The 18746-nt window shown below is 36.1% G+C and overlaps 1 protein-coding gene and 1 pseudogene across 9 annotated transcripts in view; one reads left to right on the plus strand and one right to left on the minus strand.

The window, feature by feature from the left end:
• The window catches only part of PPP1R9A (protein phosphatase 1 regulatory subunit 9A), a 321771-nt gene that overhangs the window by 137366 nt on the left and 165659 nt on the right, over nt 1-18746 (minus strand). For all 9 annotated transcript variants that reach the window (XM_039236230.1, XM_039236233.1, XM_039236235.1 and 6 more), the window contains exon 4: nt 14018-14138. In XM_039236230.1, the coding sequence (XP_039092161.1) occupies nt 14018-14138 (121 nt within the window). The remainder of the gene's footprint in view (nt 1-14017; nt 14139-18746) is intronic.
• LOC120234441 lies at nt 1174-1299 on the plus strand (annotated as a pseudogene).

An 18746-nucleotide genomic window follows, 5' to 3' on the forward strand; every position in this document is an offset into this window, starting at 1 on the left:
CCATATGCTTTATACCTTCACCTAATGTTACATGTTAACAGATAATTGTTTAATATTTCTTGATGTATAAGGTCACCCTGAGCAGATAAATTGCAAACTTCTTGGGTCTTACATTTGAGCCTGGAGCAATAATTATGTATTGCTAATCTTATTAAACCATTTTTGGAGAATAAAGGAAAAGAAAGAACTCCTGTTACATGTAGTTTTATCCTCTGGATGGGACAAAAGTTAAATGTCCATTATTAGGATAACATTTTTTATACACCGCTGTTGATAAGACTCAAAAGAGGCAATGCTTCAGATTCTATGTCTCCCTCTCTCTCTGATCCTCCCCTATTCACACTGTCTCTATCTCAGAAATAAATAAAAAACATAAAAAAAAAAAAAAGAGGCAAATGTTGTGCTTACTGCATCCCTTTCCATTGTTCTGTTTATATCATTCCTTTTTCTTTTCACCTTTTTAATGTTTATTTATTTTTGAGAGAGAGAGAAAGAGAGAGTGCTAGCAGGGGAAAGGCACAAAGAGAGGGAGACACAGAATCTGAAGCAGGTTCTGGGTTCTGAGCTGTCAGCACAGAGTCCAACATGGGGCTTGAACTCATGACTGTGAGGTCATGACTTGAGCCGAAGTCAGACGCTTAACCGACTGAGCCAACCAGGTGCCCACCATTCCCTTTTTTAGGACAATATCTTCTCTTGGCCATTGTTATTTAAATATTTTTCTAGAAAACATCCTTCTTGATTAGATGTTACTTAATCTAAGTATCATTTTTTTAACTTTCTATCTTTGTGCATGTGTATTCATAATTTTTGTAATATAATTTAACATTGCCTTGTGTTGTTTTATAATAAAAGTTCTCTTATGTAGGGACGTGTTGGAGGTGGGGACTTTGTCTTACAAGTTGATTCTAAACTCCTTTAATGGCTAAGGCTATAACTTTATTTCTTCTTACCCTTTACATAAAATAAAGTGTAATGCTATGGAAGCAATAGCTCAATACGTGCTTTGACAACAACAGTTTCTTAGTGTTTTGAGTGACCAATGACTATAGCTATACATGTATGGCACCTCTCCAAGAACCTTTCATGGCAGTTCAAGAGATTTATCAGGATCTATGGAAGACAAAGGCAAGAAGAAAATTCTTTTTTTTTTTTTTTTCAAATAGTTAAAGTAGCTTTGCACAGTGGCAATATTGTAGCCAATGAAGTTTATCTGAGGTGCAATTATTGCTAATTCAAATATTTAAAGTATACTTTGTATTTTGGAAAACCAAATTAAAGTTGAATCACAGAATCTGAAAGGTGAACACAGGTGGCCTTCCAGGAAAAAAAAAAGCAAGCAAGCAAGCAAGCAAGCAAGCAAGCAAGCTAATAAGCTCAGATTCTCAAAAGGAAAATGATTGTTATATTTTTATGAAATGGAAAGATGATAACGTGACTTTAATTAGGCAAGAGCATTTGAAAAGAAGTATATTTTAAGAAAAGACAAAAGCTTCAGGATGAGTGAAAGGAGTATTAAATAGAAGACTGCAAATTTTTAAAACAGGTTATCGTTTAAAGCTAATATGTTCAGGACTGGCATCTACTGGGAGAGAGAATAAAAGAAAAAGCAAAATATAGGTTTTTAGATCGTCAATAGATGAGTAATCACAGGTGAAAGAAAATTAGGGTGATGATTATCTTAATGGACAAGAATAAAGGAAGTACATGCAAGGTCAAAGAAATTTCTGAAAAGACATCCTTGTACAGAATAATTTAGATAAAATGGAATGAAACAAATACAATTAAAAGGACATTTCTAAGTAGTCTAATCAGAAGGAAGAGAGCACAAGTGCTAGAAAAATATAAGTAGAGAAAATAATATGCTTGCTTCATTGATTTGATTGATCATTCAGTCAGTATAATTTAGCAAGAGTGGGTCAATCTTGACTGTATTCTAAGAACAGTGAGAGTTAATGGATAGAAATCTGATTGAAGTATGGTTCCTGTTTGAGAATATCACATTCACACACACACACATACACACACACACACACACACACACACACACATTTATGCCAGTACAGGGGTATGTGTGTATGCTGCAGGGACTGGAGACATAGAGTGTACTAAACTACACAAAATAGTACAGTAAGCATGTTAAGAAAGGCATAAATAAAATAGACTGATATGAAGAAGGCTATTGACTTTGTGAGGTAAGGGTTAAGCGGAACCAGAGCAAAGATAAAAACTGGGAATAGATGGGTTCACAATGGAGTCGTGGTGTTTTTGCAAATAAACCAAGAAAGTCACCCACCATATACAATGGTATCAAAATAAACAAAAAGAAATGGAGATGGGACTCTCACAAAAACTAGAGATTACTGGAAATTACCTTTGGGAAAAATAACAGAACAAAGATTAAAAACTAAAGTCATAAGGAAATTCGACCAAAAAGGACTGAATCCTAGAAGTGGAATCAATCCCTTCATACACGGGCTTGAGTGCTTATCAAAAGTCTAGCACTTGCATGTTGCATGTGGTCCCTGCTCTGAACGGTTTAACCATGAATCTAGAGATACACACTCAATACACATGATATGATGACCAACAAACATAAATGGATGCACTATAGATCATTACATCCAAGTGTACAGAGGCCAAGAATTCAGCTGGGCTCAGCCAGTGACCGTTAAATGATTTCAGTGATGAACGGGACACTTAGGTTTAATCCTGAAGTAAAAGGTAATGAAGTGTTGAGAAAAATATGACTTGGGGAAGGGTGAAGAGCATAAAGGAAGTGTGGAAGTCAGAAAAGAATCTGGGTCTCAGAGGTGCTCAGATCAAAATTTCTCTAAAGCTTTCACTTACTGATAATCTAAAAATCCCCAATGCTGTTTCCCCCTCTGTATGTTGTTTTAGGAGTATATATTTTTTTTAATTTGTGGGATGTAGAGAAATAGGAAAAGGAACTACTGAAAGATAGAAAAAGAAAAGACCTAGAGAGCAGATGGCAGCCTGGGAGTAAAAGTTTCTACAAAGTAGTGCCGGATGGAGAAAAGAAACCTGAGGTGAAGTCAATCCAGACGCACCCACCCATCCTGCAAGCACAGTGGAAATGAAGAATGAATGAAGGAGACTGAAGACTGGAGCTACATGCCCTCATGGCAAACAATCCCCAATCTGCAAAACTGGAAAAGCAATGAATACTCGGAAAAAAGAGTGATAGACTGGGTGGTGGGATATTAAATGCATATCACCATTTAAATGCAAATCACCACCAACAGGGTAAAAAAAAAAAAAAAAAGGTACAAGCATTTTCCTAATGCTGGATGGGTGATAGAAGAAGGCATCCTATTTAAAAGTATATAGCATGCAAAATGTTAAATTTAACAATGCAAAATGTTAAAAATGAATTGTCCTGTGCCTATTACAGTAAAATTTTATTTTTTTATAGCAAAACTTTAAAATGTGTAATTGACAGTCTCTTTATAATACATTTTGATTGCTTTATTTTAACAAAGGTTTATTTGGGTGCTTTCATTCATTTACCTCAGCCCACAGTTTACTTAATCCCATTTTCTATGAAACCTTAGGTTTCTTCAACTATGAATTCCTGAAAGAATGCATCCTTAGTTTAGACGAAGAAGGTCCATGATAACTACCATACTGATTGTAATGGTGAGCAAAAATGTATGTGAAAGGATTAGCAGAGTAATTGATGTATTATATGGCCTTAATACATTGTAGTTTTAGTAATTATTATTTTGACTAAGATGTGCAAGAAGGTTGGGGAAGGATATCAGTGCAGACAATAATGTAATCTTCCTGACTGAAGTAGAGAATTGAATATGCACTTAAATAACATTGGTATTCAATGTCAACAAGACCTTGGGCTCTGATTGGCAAAAAATAGAGAGCAACCACACATTATTGTTCACAACGGCTACACAAAGTGATAATTGTGGAAAGAATAATCTTGGAACAAGGTAAGGATAAATGGAAGGACCAGCTCAACGAAGCCCCATAGAAACTATGGCATAATAAGATAAAGTCCTGGCCCAGAGATGTGACACAAAGAATGAACACAATAGAAGAATTTCAGGAACATTCCACAGAAAGAAATAAACAATATAATAAGATATTATACAGGTAAAATAAAAGAATAAAGGATGACTAGAAAGTTTTATATCTAAAGTAATAAAAAACAGGGTCAATACAGAAAAAACGGATTGTTCCTATCAAGGGAAAGGAAGAAAAAAAAGGAAAAGAGGAATTCAATTTATGTTGTTTGAGATGAAAATAAGATACAAGTGATATAATGAATAGGTTCTACATCCACCAAGATTATGGTATGAATTTGAGAGTAATTTCTATAGAGTCAAGGGAAAAAAATCAGTTCACCCACTGAATACAAAAATGAGGTCAAGAAGCTAATTTGGGAGAATTATAATACAGGATGAAACATAAATGGGAAAAGATCTATACAGCTGTCTGTCTAACCCTCTCTGTTTCTCTCTCTCTCTCTCTCTCTCTCCTCTCTCTCACACACACACACATACACACACACACACACACATCATCAACAACAACAACAAAAACCCACACAAAACCAAGGAAGGGGGCATAGATCTCATTAGAAATAAGTGATCATGTATGACACTGAAAATTTTAAGGAGATGACGTCTAAGAAAGGGTTACTGGATGTCTCAAAAACCAGGTAAATAATTTTTAAAGCAATAAACTGGACAGAAAATTAAGGGTATAAACTAAACACAGAATTTTAGTGTGTTTAAGTTTAGAGTTGTTCTTTAATTCTGTTTATTGGACCTGATCATTTTTATTATAAAATTGGAGAGCACAGTGGAGAGAGTTAATAAGTGAAGGAATTGGTATGCACTACCTGCCATATTTGTTAAGATTAGCACTGAAAGAACAGATGATAGCACGATTATAAAAAATGTAACAGAGGAAAAGCAAATGGAAAATAATTTATAGGAAAAAAAAAGACATGTGTCCAGTAAACATCTTAAGATTCTCAAAACCAAGAAATTAAAATTTCAAAATAATATCTCACTTATCAATTTATAAAACGATATTCAGTCTTGATTCAGTGCAGTAGACTACTCTCAACACTGCTAAGGGTGTACAAAGTGAACTACCTTTCTGAAGGGCAGCTTAGCAACACGCTTCTAAAGCATTTAAAACGTAATGCACCTTGGGGCACCTGGGTGGCTTAGTCGGTTGAGTATCCAACTTCGGCTCGGGTCATGATCTCACGGTTTGTGAATTCGAGCCCCATGTCGGGCTCTGTGCTGACAGCTCAGAGCCTGGAGCCTGCTTCAGATTCTGTGTCTCTCTCTTTCTCTCTCTGCTCCTCTCCTGCTTGCGTCATGTCTCTCTCTCTCTCTCTCAAAAATGAATAAACGTTTTTTTTTAAAAAGGTAAAAAAAAATTCCACTCTAAGGAAGTAATTTCAAAGAAATAATCTGAGATATTCACCATGATTTTTATCTAAAAATGATAACCTGATCAACACCTTGAAACAACACGCTAGTACAACAATATGCAAATGCTTTCCATGTATAATACAATAGAATGATATACTCTTAAAGTCTGTTGTACAAAAGTTTTGAATGATGTGATATAACATAATGTATTATTTAAGTATAGGCTCTAAAGTCAGATAAGCTAGATTTATAGCCAGGCTTTGCCACTTACTTGCTGTGACTATATAAGAAAAGTCATAATTTCCTTATATATACAACAGAAATAATAATTATATGTATTTAATCAAAGCTATTGGCAATAATAAATAAGTTATAAAATATAAAGAGCATACAGACTGCCTGACATATAGTAAGTACTCCACAGATAGTATCTCAATTCTAACTTCGATAGGTAAGGAAACAAAGGCAGAATATGCACAGAAAAAAATCTGGAAGGAAATTCACTGGGAGAAGTTTAGTAGTGGTCAACTCTAGATGGTGGGATTACATGAAATTTTTATTTTCTCCTTTATATTTTTTTGTGTTTTCTAAATTTTCCACCACTAACATACACTAGATTAAAACTTAAAAGTGTTTTCTAAAATTAGAAAATGCTAATTTGACAACTGATTGTAGCACTTTATAGTGACTGTGGAAATAGTCTAAAAAGTTTTCCCTTAGACTGAAGGCATTATATAGTGCATGCTCTTTATTAAAGACGCATATGTGCATAACCATAAAATAACTCAAGGTTCTGGACTCAATGATCTAGAATCTATAGCCTAAAGCCAAAATAGGCATTTTCTTTAAAAAATGTAAAGGATAGGGGGAATTAATACACATAGTTTTGAGCTTCTATTTGTCAACAGAAATTTTACAATGCTTGTCAAATACAATTAATTTACATAAGCAGAAGATAAAATAATATTTATAGCACATTCTCATTTTCTAAATTCATCTGTGTACATGTACTTTTTTGTTCATGTACTCACGTGCCTAAAATCAGAAAAAAAAAGTCCAGGAAAAGTATTAAAGGGATAGCAAAACAAATCGAAAACCTGTTACCCAAAACTCTATACACAAAGAAAAAATATCTTAAAAACCAAAAGGAAAACAAAGACTTCTTCAGTCATACAAAGATGAAAGAAGTCACCACCATCAGACCTGGTGATAAAATGTTAAAGGCAGCCCCTCAGGAAGAAGGAAAATAATGCGAGATGGAAATCCAGATGTCCCAAAGGAATGAAGAGTACTGGAAATGGCTCTGAGAAGACAGAAGTGACCCAAGCTTTCTATAAAGCATCCGTGCCTCAGTGACAGTGACAACAGATATTTGGCACAGATCTGCTCTCTGCAGTCCCACCAGTGTGAGGAAGAGGCCTCTCATGATTAAAATGCAGGTTCCTGATCCTACATAATTCTTCTTGCCTGTCTCAATACAGGCAGCATTAAGGGGATGAAGAGAGCTCAGTACTATTTGATTATTATTTTCATGAAAAGAATATCTATTTTGAAAACTCCTCATTCAAAAGTGATACATTTATTAAGGAAAAAAAGAAAAAGAAAATCTGATACACAATTTTAAGAACACCAAGGAAATAAAAAGTACCTTTAATTTTATTTATTTATTTATTTATTTTTAAATATTTTTATTTATTTCTAGGAGAGAGAGAGAGAGACAGCGTGAGCAGGGGAAGGTCAGAGAGAGAGGGAGACACAGACTCTGAAACAAGCTCCAGGCTCCGAGCTGGCAGTCAGCACAGAGCCCGACGTGGGGCTCGAACCCACGAACCGCGAGATCATGACCCAAGCGAAAGTCGGACGCTCAACCGACTAAGCCACCCAGGCGCCCCCCTTTAATTTTAAAAAGAGAGGGAGAGAGGAAAGTTCTATTGAGTTTGAGATTTTAAGATACATTTTAATTCACCTTTCTATAAGGGTAGAGTGAATGAGGCAAGCAAGAGACAAACCCAAGAAACGAAAAATGAGCAGAAAGAGAATAGGTAAAAAAAAGTCTGAACAGGGGATGAGGGGAATAATTAAATTGGATAAAAAGAAAGGGTAGCAACTCAGGTTTACTGCCACCATAGACTGACCCTACAGCCCACCAGGTCATAAGCCAGAAGGGTGTTTAATACATAAACGGTTATTACGGTAGAGAAAAGGGTTTTCCTCACAGCACAGTCACACTGATAATCTCTCAATTCTTGGTTCGTAATTAGAAGCACGAAAACGACAATGATGAGTCCTGGTGGTAAAAACTAAATGGACGGCTGTCTGAACCAGACCGTCCCAGAGCACAAAAAATACAGATAAGCTGGGCTTTCTAAAAATTTTCCAGAGGAAATAGCCTGTTTTTCCCTGGAAACTCTGCCTACTGGAATGGGGTTCAGGGGAACGTACCTGGCTAGTTTGTCACCGTTTCCAGGTGCTAATAAACAACGTGTACAACTGCTCTTCAACCTCAGTCTTGTTTCCTATGTCCCTCCACTCGGAACCTAAAACCCAGAACCAGCGGGGGTAAGGCTAACAGAAATATAGCCGTTGGCCAATGGCAGGGTTTGTTTAATGTTACTAGACGGTTATCTGTTGACATGAGAGATCTGGGAAGGGCAAACCAAAACAAAAATTCTACCTCACAGGGCTCATGTAAACACAGCAACCAATGCTGAATGAAAGGGAGACCAGCTGGAGCAACATTAATGAACTCTGGTCACCGGAGTTTCCCCCTAAATGCCAGAGACTGAAGTTGTAAATGTATGTGAAAGTACATCCAGGCGAAAGCAGTAATATCCCAACTCTCTGAGGTGCGAACAAGCAAACTACTTGACAAGAAGGGTGACACAAGAGTGTGTGCACCAAGAGGAAGGCACCGGCTGAGCAATTATGACTGATGGGCAAAATTAAAATGGCACTTTTCATTCAGGTTGTCCCAGGCTGGAGGGAGCCTCAGGGGCACAGAGGGGTCCTGCTGGAGGGGGCGGGGAGGGAGAGAGGGGGTGTCTGCTGCAGGGAAAGCTAAGAATAGAAGTCTTCATCTGTTTTCCGTGTTGGTGCTATCCTAAAGCTGCTCAAAAACAATTAAAATGGTTTCAAAACCTTGAAAGGCTTGACTGAAGGTAAGCTACATAGCACCATCATTTCACATTTGATGACTTTTTCAAAAAAAAAAAAAAAAACCAAACAAACTGAACAGGATGGTGTTCTAGAATGATAATACGCAAACGCCTGAGAAACAAACATGGGAGCCAGAAATAAAGCAGATCCCAAGTGCAATTTTAATTTGCTTCCTTAGCACAACATTCCTACTATCTTTTGTCAGTTATTATTATCCACATGACTTATGCTACCGTCAGCATTTTCAACTGCGTTGTTACAAAGATGATTTTGCTTTACAGGTCCATGAAAGAGGACTGGAGAAATAATCAGTGTCCTGTGTGATAACCATAAAATTTACGGCAGCAAAACCTAATGGTATTATCTATAATATTATTTTTACTAAATATCAATTTAATTCGTTAAATTAATTAGTAATATAAATACTACTAATATTTATCATTAATATTATTTTACGAAAACTGCACAACTAAAACAGATGGTGGAAATGGCTATCATGTCATGTCATTTAGCTACATTGCAAGTTACTCTGCAAGAGGTAAGCTAGCACAAAAAGGACAAAGGGGGAGAGAAAAGCCAAAGAAGGGAGGGGAGCAAAATGTTAGGCCTAAGTAAATGTTTTGGAAGTGATTAACACACAAGTATTCACTCATTCAACAAATATTTACTGACCACCCCCTGTGTTTTCAGGCATCATATGAAATGGTACGGATAGGCACGAAAAGCTTGACAAGAGAAATTTCAAATGCAGAACAGAGATAGTATCGAAAAGTAAGGACGAATCAAAACTTTTTAACTACTTTCTGGGTGATACAGGAGATAAATATACACATCAAATTTTCTAAAGGGCACAAAATATGGTGAGTTTATGAGATGTTTACAAGGAGTAAAAGCAATAGCAACAGAAAAGGTTTCTGGTGTGGGAGCAGTAAGTAGGGAGAAGGGAGAAAAGAATGCTCTATGAAAGTCTAGAAGTCTGTTTATTTAACATCCCTTGAAGGAAACGTGACAAAATTGAGTTTAAATTGAAATCATTTTCTTAAGTAGAGTTAACAAACTAAAGCACACTAAAAGGTTTTTTAAAAAGACTTTTTATCCTTTTAAAGCTAAAAGAAATTATAAAGAACATCTAATCCAGAACTTTAATTTTGTCCATAACTGAGGTCTGAAGAACAACCTTCCTGATGTCACATGGCGATAAATTTATTATTTTTAATCCTAATTTAAAACATATATACAGCGGTGCCTGAGTTTGAGCCCTGTGTTGGGCTCTGTGCTGACAGCTCAGCACCTGGAGCCCCTGCTTCAGATTCTGTGCCTCCCTCTCTCTCTGCCCAACTTGCACTCATGCTCTATCTAGCTCTCTCAAAAATAAACAAACATTAAAAAAAGAAAATATTTAAAAATATCTATAGAAAAATTAAATATTCCATATTGGTTGAAACTTTTTAAAAAACTCACACAGACTAGATCCATTCAATACTTTGGTGAGTATTAATTCTACATTGTGTGAGAGAAAGAAAAAGAGAGAGAGGTTGGGTTGGGTTGGATGAATAAATAGAAAACATTTCCACACAAGAACAGCATCATTCTAATCAGTGTTTTGTTAAGTCCATAACTATAATATTTTTCTATATCCATAAGTATACATAACTTTAAAAAAAATTATTATGAACTGGACACAGCAACCAACTGTTCCTTTGTAAATTGTTTATACTGATGAATTTTAAACAACAAGGAATATTTAAATATTGTGCAAATGAGCACACCAGTAATAGTGGAAATAATAATATAACTGAAAAGTTGTGAACACTGCCACAGGTCTAATAATGAGACTATATACGTCTCCTCAATTTTTATACATATATAAAATGAATGGTATGAATTTAAAGATCTTTAAAGTTCTTCTGAACTCTAAAACTTTACAATTCTGTGCATATTTTATCCATCTTTCTATAGTTTTTCATAAAACTTCCCATAATAACTATTTTTCAATAAATTTCAATTCCTACTTTATTCCTACTTCATTCAAGAACAGTTCCATATGTAAACAGCATTGTGGAAGGTTTTAATTTACATAAGCATATTTAATGCTTACAACAACTCTGCAATGTAGAAAACATGAAAATTAAGTAATTTGTTGAATATTCCATAGGTGGTAAGTAGAAGGGAAAGAATAAAGACTCCTGGTCACACGATCCCAAAGATTCTGCTCATTTCATCAAGTTGCCTTTCTTAATATAGTCACTGATGCATTTATTAAGCATCTATTGTAACAACAGCAGGATTACTGTACTAGGTAAACATCCATTTAAAAGGACTGAGGAAATACACACTAGGACTGATAAAGCAAAGTTCCACACCAGTGTAAATACTGAAACTATGTAGGACAACAAATCAGTAAATATTAGGTTAAGAAAAAACAAACCTAATCTTAAAAGTGAGGGATGGAAAAAAAAATAGATCTGAGTTTAGAACCATGCCAACTGACTAAGTGCTGAATGCAAAATTTTCTACCTTTTTTAAAAAAAAAAAGTTTATTTATTTATTTTGAGAGTGAGAGAGTGAGCTGGGGAGGGGCAGAGAGAGAGAGGGAAACAAGAGAATCCCAAGCAAGTTCTTCACCGCTAGTGCAGAGCCTGATGTGGGGCTCTAACTCACAAACCCTGAGATCATGACCTGTGCTGAAACCAAGAGTATGCTTAACCGACTGAGCCACTCAGGTGCCCCTCTACCTTTTTGGTTTTTAATCAGTTTGTATTTTGGTATGGCTTTGTGGCCTATTTACTTAAGAGAGATGGTTCATAATAATTTCATGTTGTTTGAATGCTAACAATAAGAGTGATTTTAGAATAGCTTTTAAAGTTTTGGTGAAACTTGAAGAGAAAAGATACAGATCTTACAAACAACTTTTAGCTCACTGGGAAGAAAGTTTCTTCATTAATAATGAGAAATATTTGCTACTACCATCATATAATTCTTTCAAAGGGTAAAGGGGTTATTTCCTTAACTACTTGAAAAGGGGGAAGTGTTAAATGGATGAAAGACCTACATGTAAGACAGGAACCCGTCAAAATCTTCAAGGAGAAAGCAGGCAAAAACCTCTTTGACCTTGGCCACAGCAACTACTTACTCAACACATCTCTGGAGGCAAGGAAAACAAAAGCAAAAATGAACTGCTGGGACCTCATCAAAATAAAAAGCTTCTGCACAGCAAAGGAAACAATCAGCAAAACTAAAAGGCAACCGACAGAATGGAAGAAGATATTTGCAAGCGACACATCAGATAAATGGTTAGTATCCAAAATCTATAAAGAACTTACCAAACTTAATACCCAAAAAACAAATAATCCAGTGAAGAACTGGGCAAAAGTCATGAACAGACACTTCTCCAAAGAAGACATCCACATGGCCAACCAAAACAAGAAAAAATGCGCAACATCACTTATGATCAGGGAAATACAAATCAAAACCACAATGAGATATCACCTCACACCTGTCAGAATGGCTAACATTAACAACTCAGGCAACAACAGATGTTGGTGAGGATAAGGAGAAAGGATCTCTTTGGCACTGCTGGTGGGAATGCAAACTGGTGGAGCCACTCTGGAACACAGTATGGAGGCTCCTCAAAAAATTAAGAATAGAACTACCCTACAACCCAGCAATTGCACTACTAGATAGTTATCCAAGGGATACAGGTGTGCTGTTCCGAAAGGGCACATGCATCCCAATGTTTATAGCAGCACTATCGACTATTAATAGCTAAAGTATGGAAAGAGTCCAAATGTCCATTGATGGATGAATGGATAAAGAAGATCTGGTGTGTGTGTGTGTGTGTGTGTGTGTGTGTGTGTGTGTGCATGTGTGTGTACACACACTAGAGTGTTATTCGGCAGTCAAAAAGAATGAAATCTTGCCATTCGCAACTACATGGATAGAACTAGAGGGTATTACGCTAAGTGAAATTAGTCAGTCAGAGAAAGAAAAATATCATACAACTTCACTTGTCTGAGGACTTTAAGACACAGAACAGATGAGCATAAGAGAAGGGAAGCAAAAGTAATATAAAAACGAGGAGGGGGACAAAACATAAAAGACTCTTAAATATGGAGAACAAACGGAGGGTTACTGGAGGGCTGTGGGAGGGGGGATCGGCTAAATGAGTAAGAGGTATTAAGGAATCTACTCCTGAAATTATTGTTGCACTATATGCTAACTAACTTGGATGTTAATTTAAAAATAAATTTAAAAAAAGAGGGAAATGTTAACAAATTATTTTTAATACAAAATATTAATATCCTACTTTAAGTGTGATACACATTCAATCAACTGAACACTCAAAAGATTCATTTCAGACCTTCTCTGTTCACATGTTATGGGAATACAAATAAGGCTACTGAGAGATATGGTCCCTAGCCTTACAGAAAAAGAGATGATCCTGGTGTGGGTTTCTATTTAAATGACTCAATTTAGTTCCCTTGGGAGATATCTGTGTATATCAATGTGTTTTTAGGATTAGAAAAGAAATAATTCTACCATGAGTCCCACCAGAGATTTGCAAATGGTTTTCAACAGGGTTTATCATTTCTTGACATGATGGTTAAGTGATGTATGCTTAAACCTTGAAAAAAATATCAAAGCCAGTTATTCCAGTGCTCCTAAAAAAATAAGATAACATTTCTTTGAATTTGGCACTCATATTTTTGGATCTACTTTTATTTCTATTGCTAACCTCTGCTTCAGTCCCAACCTGATTCAGAAGGAGACTAGTGTGAGGATTTAATCAAAATCTTTAGAGATACTTGTAGCTTGAGATGATGAAAGCTAAGACATAAAACAACAATCATCTGATGTGCTGGCATGCATCCAAATTACCCAAAGTGGGTGTTTAAGTAAAGGCTCTCAGATTCCTCTCTGAGAGATTTTAATTCCACAAGTTTACTTGGCAATCAAGAACCTGTTTTTAGACAGAATACATTTTGAGAAATGTTAGCTCCAGAATTACCATCATCACAGAATTAGGGTTCCTATTTTCCCTTCTATCTCTGTCATTCTCAAAAGTGCCAGAAATATTGCCATTTGTTTTGATATTTCTGAAATGAAACTAAATGCTGATCTCCACAATACATAGTCTTAAACAATATACACCGATGTTTCTGCCCACTTCCCACTAGACAGAGAGATGAATGAATACATAGCAAAGGAAGAGAGATGTATATAATAGACCCAACCACCTATTATTTAACATATATTAAAGAAAGCAGGTATTTTGCCTACAAATCCTAAAGTAATTCAAGTGCTTCAACATTCTCCCTTTCTGAGACACACTCCAAAATTCTGTCCTAAAAAAAAAGAAGGAAGCCATTGAAAGAAATTCACAAAAAAGTTTCTTAGGAGATTTTAGTTATTAACGATAGTAGTTAGCTTACCTGCCATCCCTCTGGGCAGCACCACCTTCTGTTACTGTCTTGACAAATATTCCCAGCTTTTCAAGTCCGGCATCTGCTCCGACACCCATTCCAATAATGCTTATACCAAGTCCATCCTCATCTATGAGAAAGGGGGAAAAAATACAACCACCTAAGTTTTATACGTAAGTTAGCTGGGGAGACTTCTATGTTGCTTTTAATTTTGTTCTTTATGGACTATAGGACATGCCTGCCTTGGCAGAATATTTGTTTCTACTGCTGGGGAGAGAAAGATGTCAAATAAGACTCTCCAAAAGGCTTGTGGGTTTAATCTCATTTTATTACCGCAGGTGGCTATCGTTGTAATCCCAAGAAAAAGTAATAATTGGATTACAGATGTTTCTTCAGCCCTTATGTTAAGAATATTTGTGGGGTGCCTGGGTGGCTCAGTTGGTTAAACGTCTGACTTTGGCTCAGGTCATGATCTCATGGTTCGTGGGTTCGAGCCCCGCGTCGGGCTCTGTGCTGACAACTAGCTCAGAGCCTGGAGCCTGTAGTCAGATTCTGTATCTCCCTCTCTCTCTGACCCTCCCCAGCTTGCTCTGTCTCTCTCTGCTCTCAAAAATATATAAAAAGAAACATTAAAAAAAAAAGAACGTTTGCCCACACATGATTTCCCATACTGATTTCATTCTCACTGTGTATCTGGTATAGATATTTCTGTTCATCCAGAGGCTGCCTCTTGTTAAAAATTTTCCTACATTCATTACAGCCTTACAGGCTCTCCTCAGAATGAATTTTCTTGTGAAAGGGAAACTTAGATCCATACTACAGGCTCTTCTTCACTGGTCACGTGGACAAAGTTTTTTCTCCCCCACAGGAATTCTCCTGTGTATACAAAGGTGAGCTGCACAGCTGAATTCTTACCCATATCCATCATACTCATGGGGTTTGCTAGAGTGTGAATTTGTTTGTGTTGGTGACAGGCTGAATGGTGGCCCAAAGCCTTCCCACAGTGTTTACACACGTGTGAGATTTTTTCCCCGGAGCGTCTGCTCTTGTGTTTAAGAGCCGATCACTGTAGACTCATCCACATTAAATAATGCCATCAGGTTCCTCTCATATATGAAAGCTGATACATATTGAGCATTTAGCCAAATTCTTGTTCACATTCATTATATTTATAGGAGTTTCTTTTCATTGTGAATTATCACATGTGAAGCCAGTGTTGAGCTATAAGTGAAACTTTCCCATACTCAGTACATTCAAAGATCTCCTTTCAAATGTAGATTCTCTGTGCCATAACACTATTAAGTAGTTCCTTCCTGCAAATATCCTGCATGAAAATTATTTCTTGTTTTTTAAGTGCATTTTCCCTGCCTGAACTCAGGCTTCAGTAAAATTATCTTCCTTCCTTCCTTAGGCATCCCTGGTTGCTGTCACTGGAAAATTACTCAGATTTTCAGAGCTGAAAACCCAATTGTAGGAAAAGCAATAAGAGCTTGAGCTGTCCTCAATTCCAGTGCAGACTACCTGAAAGACAAGATGATAACTCAAAGGCAATTAAAGGAAGAATAAAATCAACCCACAGCGACCAGATGACTGATTTCATCTCTGTAAAGCTCTCTGGGAGATGTGTCAAGCATAGATCAAGTCCAGGGCCACATCTTGAAGGCCACCGATTCTTGTGACTGTCAGGAACCCATCACCCATCCAGTCTTCCTCTGAGTAGGGACAGGCAGGACACTAAGTAAGCAGGCAAAGCAGCCAGAGACTGTGAGGCTGTGTTTCCATGCACCACACTCTGGAGCTCAGAGCTTATTTTTTTCTCTCAGGGAAGAAGCTCATGTTGGCTTAGCATTGCTCATGAGATTTCAGCTTGTAGTCATAGGAAAGTGGGTCATTAGATGTCCTTTTTGTTAAACTGCCAATTTTTCTACTGAGTTTCCCTATCTTTCTTTTCTCATAATTTGCAAAGATTCTTAGCATATGATACATATTAACTTCATGTCATCTATAATGAAGATGTCCCCTCTCAAACTCATTACTTATCTATTTACTCTGTTTGACAATATTGCCTTTAGAAGCTTAAAATTTTGGATGATTGATTGGTCCCACTTTTGGTTAAGTCTTTCCATCCAGATGCCTACATGATATATGCAATCTTATACGTTTTTTGTCAAAATCCTTATTACTTTATTTTTAATAGCTAATTATCTAATCCACAGAGTTATTTTTTATATAATGAAAATGAAGGTGCCCAACTTTATATTCTTTCACACAGATGCTCAGTTATGCCAGAACCATTTGTAAAACACCCTATTCTCTTTTCTAAAAACTGTATTATTATTACTTCATTGGTTTTCTCTTTTTTTTGACAGAGAGAGACAGAGAACACAGTGGAGGAAGGACAGAGGATGAAAGAGACAGAATCTCAAGCAGGCTCCACACTCAAGGCGGAGCCCGACATGGGCTCAGTCTCAAAACCATGAGATCATGACTTGAGCCAAAATCAAGAGTCAGATGCTTAACCAATGGAGCCACCTAGGCGTCCCTATTATATTGTTAAGGAATCTACTTCTATCATGTCATGAAGCCCAGACTTGGTTTACAATAATGAGTCCTGGAGGTAACTATACCCAACTCTGGACTGTCTTTTCTCTCTACCTCAACTGAAAACCCCAAACTCTTAAGACCTCAATCCCTGCTTCTCTATTCTAAGAAGAGGCCAAAGCCAAAGCCCACTATGTAGGAGGCTTTTTCAGGGAAGACAACTTTGTCTTCCCAGACAACAAACCCTCTACTTTGCTTTATGAGGCAGATAGCAACCCCAAACCACAGACAGGTTGGGACCTGCGCAGGCCTCAATGGCATATTAGTATATCATAAATGTCATGTTTTAAATTCTCTTGCATAACATTTTTCTCTGGATTTTCTATTTTGTTCCACTGATCAATTGCTATATGAATACAATTTGTTGTGATTATAGAGGCTTTACATTATATTCAGATATTTAAGAAATTAAAACTTTCCACATTCTTTTTCATACTTCCCTTAGGTCTGTATTTTTCCATATAAAATTTAGTATTAGATTATGCAATCCTCTCTCCCAATCCAACTCTGATGGCATTCCATTTGAACTGCATTAAATTTATAATTTCATTTATAGGTATCAGAGATGCAGAATAGGAGAGACTTTTCCATACTGTCTTTCAAAAAATCCAAGAACATGGTATATCCTTCTTCTATTTGCTTAGATCTTATATCTTTCAAAAAGATGGATTTTCAACAGGTAAATACTGTTTTTCTTAGTGCTTAATAAGTACTTGGTTGTTTTTGTGCTATTGTAAATGAAATGTTCCCATTTTCATATTTATGTTCTTAACGTAAATATAAAAAAAACTATTAATTTTCTTATATGTATGTGGCACCTGACCTCCTCTTACTTAAAATCTTATCAATTTTAATATGTTAAAATTAGAACCAGTTTGGCTTTTCATTATTTAGTTTTCATATATATGTAATTATAATAAATATATCATATGATATATAAGCAAAAGGTTACTTGTCATCTTTTGGTTCTATTATTTCTACTAATTACTACATTTAAAGAGCATTCCAAATCAGACTTCTGGTTTTAACTGAAATATTGTTTGTGCTTCCTCAATGTATTTACTTTTTAAGAGTTTCCTCAGTTTAAAAGTAAAATTCTCTGTTGGTAATATGGTCTACAGTTTGCATCAAATTTAGGGATTTATACACTAACAATGAACTATCATAAAGAGCAATTAAGAAGATATTTCCATTTACAATTGCATCAAAAAGAATAAAATACTTAAACTTAACCAAGGAGGTGAAAGATCTAGATACTGAAAGCTCTAAGACATTGATGAAAGAAACCGAAGACATAGATAAATGGAAAGATTGTCCATAGTCAAGGATTCACAGAAATTAATATTGTTAAAATGTCTATTCTACCCAAAGCAATCTGTAAATTCAATGCAATCTCTATAAAAATTCTAGTGATATTTTCCACAGAAATAGAATAATTATAAAATTTGTATGGCACCACAAAAAATTGCAAACAGCTAAAGAAAACTCAAGGAAGAAGAACAAAGGTGGTTTTAAACTATATTTCAAAGGAAAAGCAATCAAAACAGTATGGTACTGCCGTAAGATCCATGGAACAGAATAGAGATCCCTGAAATAAACCTAAGCATATTTGGTCAGTCAATTTATGACAGAGAAGCCAAGAATATATCATGGGGAAAGAATAGCCACTCCAATAAATGGGAAGCCACATATAAAAGAATGGACCCCTTTCTTATATTACATGCCAAAATTAACTCAAAAATAGATTAAAGACTTACATTTAAGACTTGAAACCATAAAACTCCTAGGAGAAAAGACAGCAGGTAACTTCCTTAACATCAGCCTTTGCAATGACTTTTTGGATTTGACACCAAAAGCAAAAATAGGTAAATGGGACTGCATCAAACTCAAAAGCTTCTGCACAGCAAAGGAAACCATTAACAGAATGAAAGACAGCCTACAGAATGGGGGAAAATATTTGATAAGGGGTTAATATCCAAAATATATAAAAAACTCATGAAACTTAATAGCAACAAAAACCAAACCCAATTAAAAAGAGGTGGGAGAAGGGGTACCAGGGTGGCTCAGTCGATTGAGCATCCAACTTTGGCCCAGGTCATGATCTCACAGTTTGAACCCCACATCGGGCTCTGTGCTG

Source organism: Hyaena hyaena, unplaced genomic scaffold (genome assembly GCF_003009895.1).
Source record: "Hyaena hyaena isolate Hyena2069 unplaced genomic scaffold, ASM300989v1 scaffold_109, whole genome shotgun sequence".
Classification (NCBI taxonomy): domain Eukaryota; kingdom Metazoa; phylum Chordata; class Mammalia; order Carnivora; family Hyaenidae; genus Hyaena; species Hyaena hyaena.